At 41.1% G+C, this 14557-nt stretch overlaps 1 protein-coding gene across 1 annotated transcript in view; it reads left to right on the top strand.

Moving 5' to 3' along the window:
• CFAP54 (cilia and flagella associated protein 54) overlaps positions 1-14557 on the top strand; it is a 339644-nt gene that overhangs the window by 301788 nt on the left and 23299 nt on the right. Inside the window, exon 68 of the mRNA XM_053586325.1 lies at positions 8163-8237. Within this exon, the coding sequence (XP_053442300.1) occupies positions 8163-8237 (75 nt within the window). The remainder of the gene's footprint in view (positions 1-8162; positions 8238-14557) is intronic.

Raw genomic sequence — 14557 nt, 5'->3', positions numbered from 1 at the left:
TGTTCTTTCTTGAAGTATCAATTTTAGATAGCATCTATTGATTCTTGGTTATGGTATACAGTAGTATCTATTGATTCTTGGTTATAGTGTACAGTAGTATCTATTGATTCTTGGTTATGGTGTACAGTAGTATCTATTGATTCTTGGTTATGGTATATAGTAGTATCTATTGATTCTTGGTTATGGTATACAGTAGTATCTATTGATTCTTGGTTATGGTATATAGTAGTATCTATTGATTCTTGGTTATGGTATACAGTAGAACTTGCACAATTGAGCGCTTTCTTACATGTCTCCTCCTTAAGTTGACCTCGTTGTCATAGACTGGACATATGCCTCAGGTATGTATCAGTACAGAAGGCCTAGTTCCTTATGCTGACCACCTCTGTATGTTGACCAGTTTGTTACATACCTCGAGTGGTCAACTTACAGAGGTTCTACTGCATAAGGATTTAGCTCACACTTTTGATACCAGAATTTCTTCCTCAGTAGGTCCTTGGTCTCAGGGATTCGAGGAATGAACCCACAGACCACAGATCAGTGGTAAGACAGGATTTTTATTAGATAGAAAGGAATACATAAGGAATAAAAAGCACTATAGTTCTGGCAAAGGGAAAGACCCAAGTCTGAAAAAAATCTTTCTTGGGCCCTTTGTCTCGGGGTCTATATTAGATTTTTTTGGCTAGAACTTGGTAGGTGGAAAAACATCTTTTCAAAGTTAATGAGTGCATTAACAAATGAATGTAGTCCCTCCTCCACTAGGGCAAGGTTATCAGGTCCTTATAGTTTTTGTCTCCCAGAAGGGATTAGGGTGTGTACTCCCTCCTCAAGGTGGAACTACCCAAAAATGACTCAGGCTACCTTGTTCATGACCTTGCTAGAGCCCAGAGGGTGTGACCTGGAAAAGGCAGCCTGTTTGTGCCTGGAAATGGGAATCTGATTTTTGAGCTCACCTGGGCCTAGAGGATGGAGGAGTCCCTGTCCATTCTTGAGTGGGGAATTCTGTATCGCTTTTCCCCAACTTCTTTTCCCCGCCCTTCTAAATATTATTATATCACAAAATTTAGTTAAACCAATATTCAATGCTTACTTGTTATGAGCCCTGTAAATGATGGTCACAGCCAAGTAGTATACTATAATTACGTTCCTTTCTTTTACGTTTGGATTATCTCGACTTGTCTTTTATTCTGAGCTTTTTCTGTGTAATTATAGCAGATCTTTCATCTGTTCAACTATAGACTTTTACTCAAGTTTTCATACTTACTAAATATTTTGATCTCATTTTCCTTCCACCCTCCTGCCCCAGTTGCAGACTGGTTGCCCTTAATCCCTGCCACCTACCTCTGCTTGTGGACTCTCCCTGTGCCACTTTTTTGGTTGGATTCCCAGCTACGGGAGCCCATGCCTGCTTTTGTTCTCTGAAACCTTTTAAGATCTTCTCTGAATTTTTGGTCTAGTATATCTTTTCTTCTCAAATCATTTTTCTGCTAGGTTAATATTTAATGGGTTACCAAATAACAAAATATCTTTTATTGGTATAGCTCTTTGTTTTCTTGTTTGCCTCATCTATGCACTTTTATGATGTGAACATATAAAGGTTGGTAACTCTCCTGATTCTCAAAGTGTATTTGTTGGCATTTTTAATCTGAGTTTACTAGTAGAGTGAGTGAATGCATTTTTCATTGTTAGAGAAGCAGCAAGCCCCGTTATAAGAGAATCCATCAGGCAAGTACAGTTAGCCTTTGCAAAATGCCCCTTTCCAGCATTTATGTCTTCTGTGCCCTGGGCCTGGATTTATCACTGTGCAGACGTCTTCACATTTTGGTTGCACATCTTTTTCAGTATCCTCAGATGTTACAACATGAGTTACGATGCTTAATGACCATGCTGAGTGTGCTTATAATAAATCCCCCAACAGATCAGATAGCTCAAACTATCTCAAACCCAGTAGATTTTATCACTACAGATATAGATATATATTTCTTTTATAAAGTGCACAGTTGCCCTTTCTTGTCTATTTCCGAGAAGAGTTTGGCTCACTTTTCATTTTTATACTTCTTTTGTGGAACACTTACAATCACTTTTTTAGCCATAGACCAGACTTACCAGATTGCTGTCTTTGAGCCATGGTATGGAATATTCTTTGCAGAAATTGTCTCGAAGTCTACTACTGTACACTTTGTGTATGGAAAATGATTATTTTCTCCTGCACCCATCTGTCTTTTCAGCTCAGATTGTGTGAGGCAGGACAGTGGGCATCTGTGAGAGTAAGGATTCTAGAGTACACTCTGCCACTCAACTTTACTACCCGGGGTTGGTCTCTTACCTTTTCCTGTGGCTGATTTTCCTCTCTTCTTTAAAATAAATGATCTGTTCACTCAGTTACTGCTCTGAGACATAGAGATGGACTCTTCGGGTGGAATGAAAGTTATCAGAACTTCCTGGTGGGGATATAGAATTCATCAACAGGAGCCCTGCACCTGAGTCAGGAGGTTGACTGTATATAAACAAGTCAGGAATAAGTGGGGAGTAGAGTGTGTGAAAGTAAGATGGGGAGGTTACTTAACCCACCTTGTCCTAAGGAAGGTTTGTGGCTTGCTTTCATGTCTTGAAACAGTATGTGCATGGGGATCAACCCCCACGCAGAGCAACCCCCTTTCAATTCTGATGTTTTCCCTTGTGTTTTTGAATTTTTTTTTTAAATGATTCAACTTAGAAAGTGTTTCATCGGCTTTAAAATGGGCCATTTTAGACAGATGTCCCAGCTCTGTTAGTTCTATACGTGAAGGAACATTTAGGAGAGCGGCAGGAGAGACCCCGGACAGAAGGAACCCTGATGTTTGTTTAGACGAATTGGCAAGAAAATTAGCTTATAGCATTTGCAAGTTAAGAAATGGAGCACTATATAAATTTGTCTTTTTTTCCCCACAACACTAACTAGCACTTAAAAAAAAAAAAACTAGCTGGATTCCAGGTTATATGAAATAAATCCCATTGACTAAATTTGCTAGTCCATTGTCATGACAACCTTCACTTGGAGCTAATTAGGAGTTAACTAGGACACTTGAAGAGATCAGTTCTGGTCCAGAATTGGACAGGATTTCTTAACTTCTATCATCTAATGTCTTTATTTCTATAGCAGCATAGATTGTTTGTGAGCTACTGAACATAAGGATCTTTAAAAATGTGCCTTTGCTTGACATGGGAGGTAGTGAATCTTGTTCTCTTTTTTTTCTTTCCTTCTTTATTTTCTTTTTCCCCCTCAAAATCCCTAGGGTCCAGAATAATCCAAGAACTTCAGATCACAGACATTAATTTCAGATGTATTCAGAACAGGTGTTCCAATGACTTTTGGTTTGAAAATCTTCTATGACCTTCCTCTACACTGAACAACATTGGTTCAGAATGACTGAGTTATTTTATTCTGTCATTTACAGTTAAGGAGAATGTTCAGAGCCTATCAGGTGCTATAAAGCATTTGAAAGATGCAAACTATCCTGATTTTAAGGTGCAGGCACCTTCTTTGGAATGGCAGTATACTGATACAAAAACTTAAAATATGTTTGCCGGGTCACCTAAGGTTAGTTCAGCAAACAAGTATGGAATGTTTGGATTGTTCAAGACAATTAAAATTAGTATATAGGCAGCATATCCTCAATACCAAGGTACTGTGAAAATATCAAGCATAATATAATTGCAAATTTACATCAAAGTCTTTTGAGAAACTATTATATACAAACGTTTTTCAGGTTTGGGAGGTGAGGACATAGTTGAGACAGTGAGGTTCCCATTAGGGAGGAACTTAGTCATGGTATGTGTGTGGCCATGGGTCCCCAGATGTCATTCATAATGAGCCCACAGGTGGGTTACCCAGATGTCATCCATAATGAGCCCAGCCACGGACAGCTCTGTCTTGGCGAAGTGTGGCAGTCTAGGAAACATCAGTCTGTTGGTCAAAACCATTGAAAATAATCTAGATCTTTACAGAGTCTCTCTCAGGAGCATCCTATGGGGAATCCTTTCATAACACACAGAGTTGTTTTTCCTTAATTCTCTTTTCCCCAGCTGTTTTACTCTCATATCTCCCTGGCTTCCATGGCAGCGCTCCGACATCCGTCTCCTTTGGCTCAGACTCCTGCAACTATCCCTCTGACTCAGTCTGCACAGACTGTGTAGTTGCTTTCTCCTTCCCACTCTGGCTCTGCCCTTTATTATGCAGTTCAATTCAGTGCCCTTGACTTGCCCAGCTTTCCCATTTCCCCGTTACCTAGATTCTGTATGGCACAGAAAAGCGAAGTTGCTGGGATCCGTTCTTCTCCGCAGTATGGCTGTTGATGCAAAGCAGTCCAGTTTACTATTATTTAAATCTCACTGACATGGATGGCGTGTGTGTTAAGGAAGTTGAGCTAGGCTTTATATTTGCTTAAATAGCTCTACGAACATTTTACAGCACCTGCAGACTGCAACATAGGCTACTTTTCTTTGCACCCCCAAGCATCTAAGGCTTAATTATATTGTTTTAGTAATTAGCTGTTCATATATCTCTTTCTCTCAGCTGTGAATTTCTTTGCTTAAGGGTCTTATTCATCTTTATGTCTCCAGTATCTGGCCCAGTAACTGAAACATATTGCCTCCCCAATAGTTGTTTGTGGAACTTTTAGTAGTTGGACACCTGTGGAGAGAACTTATTCCAGACAGAAGATGTAGTGAGAGGTGAGACAGCAAGTCCTGGAACTTGCTATCCATGAAAATAATCTAGATTGGTGAGTCCATGCAAGTTCCATGGACAAGCAGGGAATTTGCAGGCTTCTGTGGGGAGTACAGGGTGGATGGAGTGGGGGTGGCGCTGAGGGACGGGTGGAATTAAGCCCTTCCTCCTCTCCCACATCTCCACAGAATCTGTCTCTCCCACTGCTCTCAGTGCACCAAGCTGCTTAAGAATCTCTCTGTGCCTTGTTCATCTCCTATTCCCACCTCTTGGCACACAGAAGACCTTCCATGGATGTTGAAAGAATAAATGGCAGATGAACTTGGTTCTGTAGGCAAGGGTTGTGGGAAGGTGGGGCTGGGTTTGGGGGCAGGAGGGGGTAGGCCGCACTGCGTCTGGAAGGATGCCTTCTAGTTCACCCTGCGATTAGCTAAGACAACAGAGCAGCATGTGAAGGAGAGCTGGGGGAAGCAGGAGTCCGGGGGCCAGGAAACAATGTAGGATTTCAACTCCACCCAGGAATTGGCTTTCCCATTTTGACCCAGTGGGCCATCCCTCACAGAACCAACAAATGCTTCTTTTAAAGGAGAAAGGGAAAAAATTGAGCAAGGGTCATTCTGTGCCCTGCCCATCCCCTTCCCAGTCACAGCATGTATCCAACCCCTTTCTGACCAGGACCCATGAGCTCTGAGCCTTTCCTCCCGTTGTTTCTGTGGCACCAAGGTCACACGAGGTACTGTCAGCCCCACCTCCAGTCAGCGCATTTCAGAACGTGCGTATGTGGTTTCCCTCAAATAATGCCGCCGTAATAGGATGTTGTCAAGGTGAAATTTCTGTTTGATAGATGTTGAGACAAGGCAGTGGAAGGCATTTATCAGGCAATGTTGCTCTCTTCATCTGTTAGTGAAATGATTAATGACATAGACACTGTCATTTTGCTTGATAGCTCTAGATGAAATCATGATGGTAACCCATCATGGCTGTTATTGAAACCTTTAATATATATAGAGAAAACATACTTTAATCAGTCCTAAGAACTCAATCAGAAATATAGACAAATGAGGGGAGTACAGGAGTGGACGTGTGCTCCCCTCTGTCTAGTAAAGTAGACTGGGGCCCTGGGAAGTTCAGCACAGGGCGATGCACTCTGATCATTGCTGAGTGTCCTGTCTGCCCTGAGTCCTTTCTAGAACCGCTGAAGCTGGACAACTTCTAGCCACAATTGCTTCCTGCCAGTCTAAGTAGCCTCCTATCTGATTTCTCTTATCACCTTTCTGTCTAGTTTGACTTGAAACTGTGGTCAGAATTATGCTTTTAAAGCACTCTCTGCTGGGCATGGCGGCTCATGCTTATAATCCTAGCACTCTGGGAGGATGAGGACGATGAGGAGGATGCCCTCAAGAGTTTACGAACAGTCTAAGCAAGAGCAAGATCCTGTTCTCTACTAAAAATAGAAAAATGGGGTGGCGCCTGTGGCTTAAAGGAGTAAAGCGCCAGCCCCATATGCTGGAGGTGGCGGGTTCAAACCCAGCCCCGGCCAAAAAAATAGAAAAATGAGCTGGGCCTTATGGCGGGCACCTGTAGTCCCAGTTACTTGGGAAGCTGAGGCTGGAGGATTGTTTGAGCCCTGGAGTCTGAGGTTGCTGTGAGCTTGCTTATGCCAAGGCACTCTAGTCTGGGCCACAAAGTAAAACTCCGTCTCAAAGGAAACAAAAAAGCAATCGCTTCCATCATTCCATCAGGCCAGCCCTCTTCAATATTCTACACATTGAACAAATCTAACGTAAAATTCAAATTCCTTACTTGGACATGACATGTGAAACTTTACCCCTGACATCCTCTTTCTCACCGCTCTCCCTGCCGTGCTTCCTACACACACTGAAGTAAACACTATGTAGCATATTCCCTGTGCCGCCGGGATGTCCACTGCCCGCTGTGTGGCTACGGCTCTCTCCCCTCCAACAGCCTGCTCCCTGTTCTGTGCCAGTTGAAATCCTACTATTCTCTCAAGAATCAGTTTGTATAACTCCTCTTCCCAGAGGTCTTCCCTGTTCAGGATACGAGGAATTACGCTCTTCTACCCCTGGGAGCCTATGATGCGTCACACCTACCTGTGTTCTGACCACATTCTACTTCATATTTTATTTAGTTGTGCGCACCTATTTTTCTCAGTCATTGTAAGTTTTGTAAGGAGAGGATCTCTTTCTTCATCTTTGTGCCCTGCAGCACCTAATATAATGTTTTGAATAGGTTAAATAGGATTGAATTATCTATAGCTTTGGAACTCTAAAATTCGATCCCTTTTTCATGTTTATGCTGCTATTAAATGTGAGATATAACAACGGTTTGGGCTGTGAGTGCAGATGTTGTTTGCTTCTTTATTGTAAGGTTTTAACCAGCATTACCCAGTTATAATTTTAAAATTAAGGTACTTTTATCATTTTAGTATTCTGAGTGCTATAGTACATCATGTGTTAAAACTAACATCAAGGCCAGTTGTTGCTTCTGTTGGGCTGGACATTGGCAACAACATTGTGCAGGAGGCACAGCATCCCTGACAGTCTCATGGTTATGACTGCCTTCGTTGTCAGTAAAGAACAAACTGCTTACACTGGCTCATCTATAGGCGTGGTGGGGGCACAGTAGCTGTGCTCCTGCATGGACAAGGACTAGAAAGGGAACATGGTAGGCCTCGAGGAAAATGGAACTGGTGAGTGGAGAGCCTAGGCTGTGCTCAGTGCCCCAGGGGCCCTGGCTTCCGAGCTCTGCTCCTCCTCACATCCGCACGGTGGCTGCCCATCCAGCTCCTCACTGAGACGTCTCCTCTCAGCCAGAACTGACTGTCGTTCTCTGTTGTCCTTCCTTACACAAAATCCCAATGACAGGGGATCTGGAAGATTCAACCCTTCCTATGGGTAAGTCCCTGTGGGCGAGGGGCACACATGAACGTGTCTGTGTCCACACGATAGAGGATGCAGGCACACTGCCGGCCTGCTCGTTTCCTTTCCGTTCACTCCTCTCTTTTCTTTCTCAATCCTCATGCTTTTCTGGTCCACCCCTTTCAGGGATCTGAAACTCTTTATTCCAGGGGTCTTCTCAGAAGAAAAAGCTATTTTTCAAAATATTTTGGTGTGAATTACTTTACTTGTTATTCCTCTATAACTTATTAACAGAGAATGTGTAAGGGAAAAAAATCCTAAAATAACATATTATTCATGATTAATTACAGATCTTATATTTGTGGCCATCCTATACATAGAATTGTCTAAGTACTATTCGAATAAGCCTAATTGCTTAAGGGATTGTGACTTCTGAGTCCTTCTGTATCATCCTGGGAACAAGGTTTAGGTGATGATCAAGAAAAGACAAATGAAATAAAATATTTTAAAATTCAATACACAATATTTTGCCATTATTTATCAACCTTACTATGTCACCCTCTTCTTATTTCTAGCACATGATTATTGGATGTTGCTCTGAAATAATTTCTCTATTTGCGACTGATAAAGAATCAACACCACTCTCTGAGGTATGTACTTCTCCTTTAAAATAGTATCTGATTGACTTACAAGTATTACTATTACTGTGAAAATGGAAATACAGAAAACATCTAATTATAAGTATCAAGGGCCTAATCCATCTAAATTAATGTGAAAAAGTGATAAACATGAGTTTGTAATAGTGTATTATCTTGGTTAAAATATTCTTTGTAAAAAAGAATTCAGTGAGTACAGAAAATTATAAAAAGGATAATTTAAAATCATCTCAAATCTGCCGTTCAGACAATAATGTCTTTTAACTTTTGGAGAATATCTGAAATTTTCTCCATGTATAAATACTTTAGCATTTTTACAGCAATGAGATTATAAGATTTACAAACATTCTGTGACTTGTTTTTTTCACTGAACAATTTCATGAAGGCATCTTTGTATGGAAAGTCTACCTTGTACGTTTGATGCCTATATAATAGTCTCTTTCCTGTATGTGTTGTGCCAAGTGAGACAAATTTACATGAATATGTAAAAAAGATTTACATAGCTGGATCTTTATTAATGGAGCTTGGACTTCATGGATTCTAGTACTTAAGTATTTCACCCTTCCGCACCATCTCCTCAGAGTTAATTCTCAGAAATTTGATTTTAGAGTAAAAAAAGTACACATAACATTTTTCACATTGTAAAATATACATAATGTAAACATTTGCAATTTTAATCATTTTTAAATGTACAGTTCAGAGGCATTAAGTATATTCACAATGTCGTGCAACCATCACTGCCATCCGTCTCCAGAACTTTTTCACTACCCCAAATAGAGATTTTATGCCCGTTAGACAGTAACTCTCCATTCTCTTTTCCCCTAGCTCCTGGTAACCTCCATAGTAATCTCTGTCTTTATGAATTTGCCTACTCGGGGTACCTCGTCTTAATGGAATCACAGCGTCTGCTTTACTTCCTTTAGCATGATGTTTGTAATGTTGTCAAGTTGTCCATGGCGGTGCATGCATTAGTATTTTATTTCTTTTTAAGATTGAATGATATTTCATTGTATGTATATACCGCATTTGTTTATCATCTTATCCGTTAATGCACATTGGGTTTGTTTCCACCTTTTGGTTGTTGTAAATGATATTTCTATGAATATAGGTGTATAAGTATCTGCTTTCTATTCTTTGGGGGGCTACGCCTAGGAGTGGAATTGCTGGGTCACATGATAATTCTGTTTAACTTTCTGAGGAACTCCCAAGCTATTTTCCTCAGCAGCTGAATAAGTTATATTCCCACCAACAGAACACAAGGGCTCTGATTTTTCCATATTCTCTCCAACACTCATTATTTTCCATTTTTTATTTTTTATCATAGCAGTCTTTGAGCATCTTTTCATGAGCTTATTAACATTCTTTAACTTCTTTAGAGAAATGTCTGTTCAATCCTTTGTCCATTTTGGAATTGGTGTGCACATTTTATTATATAAAAGTAAATGACCATCCAGAAATGTTGCACCAGTTTCCTCTCCTATCAGCAGTAGATGAGAGGACCAGTTTACCACATACTCGTCTGTACTAATTTTCCTCCTTCTCCTGCTCTTCCCCTTCTAATGATTACAAATCTGACAAGTGAAAAATACTTATTAACTTATCATCACTGAGGCCAAACTGAGATCACACATCCACTGGCAATTTGTGTTTCTGTTTTTACAAAGTGGCATCCATTCATTTAGTCAGTCAACAAATGTTTCGAGTGCACTGCTTTGAGGCCCTAGCTAGGTGTGAACAGGCAACAAGATTCGATTCTCCTGGAGCTACAGGAAATAAACAGTAAACAAATCAATAAGCAAGATAATTTCAGATTTTGTTAAATGCTATTAAGGTAAAAAACAGATAAGTTAACTATGGCCTATGAGCTATACTTGGCCACGTCCTGTTTTGTACATAAAGTTTAATTGGAACACAGGCCTTCCTTGTTCATTCGTTTACTTAATGGTCTAAAGCCGCTTTTACACCGTTAACAGCAGAGTTGGGTAGTTTTGGCAGAGAATCCACAAACTCTAAATTATTGATTGTCTCACCCTTCGCAGAAGACGTTTGCTGGACCCTAGGACAGACAGTGACAGGGAGGAAGCTCACAGTTTAGACAGGGTGGTCAGAGAAGACTTCTCTGAGGAGGTGACATGTGAAGTCAGATGTGAAATTTTACCCTGCATCCTTCCCTAGATCATTCGCTTCTTGGGGGCAGGGGCAATGCTATCTTTATCTTTGAGTTCTTACAGTGACTTGTACGTATACATCACGTAACTTGGTTGCTTCTTCTTGAATTTTCTTTAGTTTTGAACACCTGCAATTTAATCTTCCCTTTGTTTATTCATTTGACTATTTATGTCTTTTCTCCACTTTTTAATTGGGGAACTTAATTTTTTACAATGGAAATGTATAAATTTACTGTGATAGATATTGATAATAAAATCAAGCTTACATACAATTTTGGAAAAACTGTAGTTAAAAACAGTTTTAACAAAAGAACTTATTATCATATAACACACACTTTATAATGCCAGTGGGTTTTGGATTCTGATAGATCTAGATTGGAATCCCAGTCTTGAGTCTCAGTTGTGTGAACTTAGGGAAGTTATTAAATATTTAACTTCTCCAAGCCTCACTTTTCACAGATGTAAAAAGGGGATAATAACTCCAACCTCTGACAGTTGTGAAGATTAAAATATATTTTAAGTATCTGTCACAGGCCTACTTAAATAATTGTTCAGTAAATATTAGCTATGTAATCATTATCATCATTATCCCTACCACAGTTTTATACCCCATGTGTGAATCCTTCATCCTCTACTCAACTAATTTCAATCAGATGTTTAGGCTCCAAATTTGTTTTGAATATTTATAGAAAAGGAGAAGAAAAACCTGGAGATGGTGGATTGCTTGAGGCCAGGAGTTTAAGACTAGTCTGGACAACATAGCAAGATCCTCATCTCTACAAAAAAATTCAAAAATTATCTGGCTGTGTTGGTGTGTACCTGTGGGGTCCCAGCTACTTGGGAGGCTAAGGTGGGAGAATCATTTGAGTGGAGGATCACTCGAGCCCCGGAGTTTGAGACTATAGTTTGCCATGATCATGCCCCTGTACTATATTCTGGGTGACAGAATAATACCCTGTCTCAAAGAAACAAAAAAACAAAAACAAAATCCTCCCAAAAAATTAATAAAAAGAAAGAAAGAAGAAGAACAGAAAAGGAGATAAAAGGTATTAAAAGTAGAGAAAAAAAGGATTATTTTCTCTCCCTGGTATGTTGGATCCTATAGGATTTAGGTCAATGTGTGGAATCCCACCATGAGATCCTAGTGGTGAAAGAGCCACCCGTCCACAGAAAGAGGCTCCCACTCGAACCCCATGCTGTACTTCCTCTGAAAGCAAGACTAGCCTAACATTTATGAGCTGTCTAAAAAAGTAAATTGTTAGATAAACCAAATCACACACCTTAGTGAAGCTATTTTTTGCCACTGGAATGACAGCTTAATGTGCAAATTGTTTCTTTTTTGTTGTTTTTTTTTTACTGAAGATACCTGTTATAAATTATCCTTTTCTATATTAACTCTTCTTAATTAAACTAAATATTGACACACAGAGCTTGAGACACAAAGGAACTGAGAACAGCAAGGAGATGAAGGAGGAGAGTGAGTGAACTACACTTACCTCTGCAGTGATTAATCACAGAACACCAATAACCATTAGGTATGATTTTTGGTGAGGCAGCAATAAAAACCATCCTTAATTGCCTGGTGTAGGTTTGAAGTATTGCCGTTTCCAACTTGCCAGGTAGGACTCAAACATGATGCTAAAAATATTCTTTCTGTTCTTACTGTGGCTGACCATGGAATGGCCTGAGTCCTTTTATACAAACTCTCTTTATCAGTAATTATCAACCACCAGCTGCATGTGGAACACCAGTGTAGACACTTTTGTTGCTGCAAAGGCAAATTAAATATTTTCTTATCTGTTCAATGATTATCAATACAAATCAATTTGCGTGTGCACATATGTGTGTATGACATGAAATTACTAGACTCACCCAGTATCAGCATGGAAAGGAGTTTTTCTAGGAGCAGATCCTGGTTTGAAATGGGAAACGTTATCCAGGGCCACAACATCAGAAACATTATTTATATGAGGAGATTGCAAAGTAGTTTTTCTTGGCAGCATGAATTTAGAAGGATTTGTTTTTTAATTCAAGATTTTTAACCAGATTTAGCATAGCACCGGACAAACAATAATGATAATAGTCATGAAACACAAATACTACTACTGGTAATAATAATAACAGTTAATATTTACTGAGCACATGGCATGTGCAGACATTGTTAAGTGTTTTAAATAGTTAGCATAACAAGAACCCTTACCCATTTTAGAAATGAGGAATGTGATGCCCAGGAAAATTAAGTGGAATGCTCAGGGAAGGAAGCAGGAGTCCAATACAGGTCTTCTTAAATCCAGGATCTGCATTTTTTAACTAAGCTACAGCCAGTGAATGTTTTACCAGAATAATGGGAGCAGATGCTACAGGGTGTGGTGGGTGAGAGGTGAGGAAGTGAGACTCAGAAGGTGAGGGTTGCAAGTGTAGATGAACCTGTTTTTTTTTTTTTGGCCAGGGCCGGGTCTGAACCTGCCACCTCTGGCATATGGGGCCAGTGCCCTACTCCGTTGAGCCACAGGTGCCACCCTAGATGAACCTTTAAGAAGGTTTGAGAGGGAGACACAGAGACAAGACAGGGTGTTAGGACAAGAGCGGCCACAGGGAAAAGGATCAGGAGGAGTAGACATTATCTGTCTAGGAGACAGAAGGATAAATGAGTGGAAGAGAGGAAAAGCCAGGAGAGGAAGGACAGAGGTGGTAGAAGAAGGACGTGAGTAAGTTTGGAGGGAAAGGGCGAGAGAAGCTGGCAGTTCACCAGTGGTTTTCATTTTCTCCGTGGAGGAGTGTCAAGTTTCTCTACTGTTGGAGTAGGGCAGAGGATTGGGGATGACCTGAGCGATGAAGACCTACCTTAGTTCACCTGAATAAGAACCTTGGAAGCAGACTTGTTTCCCTGAGAAGTGGCTGTATCTGAGAACAGAATAATGCCTAGGATGAAGCCTCTGCGTACACTCACAAAAGACAGGCTGGAAGGATGCCAGTGCTAGGCCTGGCTGCATGCATTGCTTTTGACCACACACATCCCCATTCCCATCCGTTTCTGTTACTTTTATTATGTAACAAAGCACTCCAAACTTAGTGCATGAACAACTACCATTGTACTAGGCTCAGGGATTCTATGGGTCACATGCTGGGAAGGGCATAGTGGGGCAAGTGGTCTTTGCTCCATGGTATCTGCAGCATCGGCTGGGAAGGACAGCCGATCGGAGAACAGGAGACTCAGCTGCTGGCTGGACTCACTGAAGGCTCTTTATGGCCTGTGCTTGATGCTGACAGCTGTGGGCCATTAGCTGGGGGCTGGGAACATAGCTTGGGCTATGGTCTGGAATGTGACACTGACCTCTCTCTGTGGCTGGCCAGACCTCTTCACAGCATGTGACTAGATGTCAAGAGTGGTCCTCCCAAGAGAACCAGGCAGAAGCTCTATCACGGCCTATGCCCTAGCCTTGAAATTACATAATGACTCTTCCTACTAGTCCAAAATCCACCCAGATTCAAGATTAGACATAGACTCTGCCCCTTCATTGGAAGAGTCAAAGTCAAATTTTAAGATGGGCATGTGAATTGGGAGCTATGATTGCAGCCATCTTTGGAACATACAATCTGCCACAAAGCCCAGGAAAACTTCCAGTCTCCAGGCCTCCTTCTCCTCTGAACAGAGGCAGTTCCTAGCAATCTGCTCAGGCAACTTTTAAAATTAGCCAGTAACCCTCCCCCACCCCCCCAAATATGCTAGGTAACTGTAATTAATGGAGTGGCCGAGTGTGTTTATACCCACAGGGTAGAGGAGTCTCCAGCACCTTTGGAAGGACCTGGGCCGTCTTTCTGGGTGTTGGAACGGTTTGCATGTACCCCTGTTTATTTACACACGACAACTTCCACTTCACTTTTTTGAGGATTTTAAATCTTGTTTTTTTTTTTGTAGAGACAGAGTCTCACTTTATGGCCCTTGGTAGAGTGCCATGGCCTCACACAGCTCACAGCAACCTCCAACTCCTGGGCTTAAGCGATTCTCTTGCCTCAGCCTCCCGAGTAGCTGGGACTACAGGCGCCCGCCATAAGGCCCGGCTATTTTTTGGTTGCAGTTTGGCCGGGGCCGGGTTTGAACCCGCCACCCTCGGAATATGGGGCCAGCGCCTTACCGACTGAGCC

This window comes from Nycticebus coucang, chromosome 3 (assembly GCF_027406575.1).
Source record: "Nycticebus coucang isolate mNycCou1 chromosome 3, mNycCou1.pri, whole genome shotgun sequence".
NCBI classification, from domain to species: domain Eukaryota; kingdom Metazoa; phylum Chordata; class Mammalia; order Primates; family Lorisidae; genus Nycticebus; species Nycticebus coucang.
This window is presented reverse-complemented; position numbering and strand designations above follow the sequence as displayed.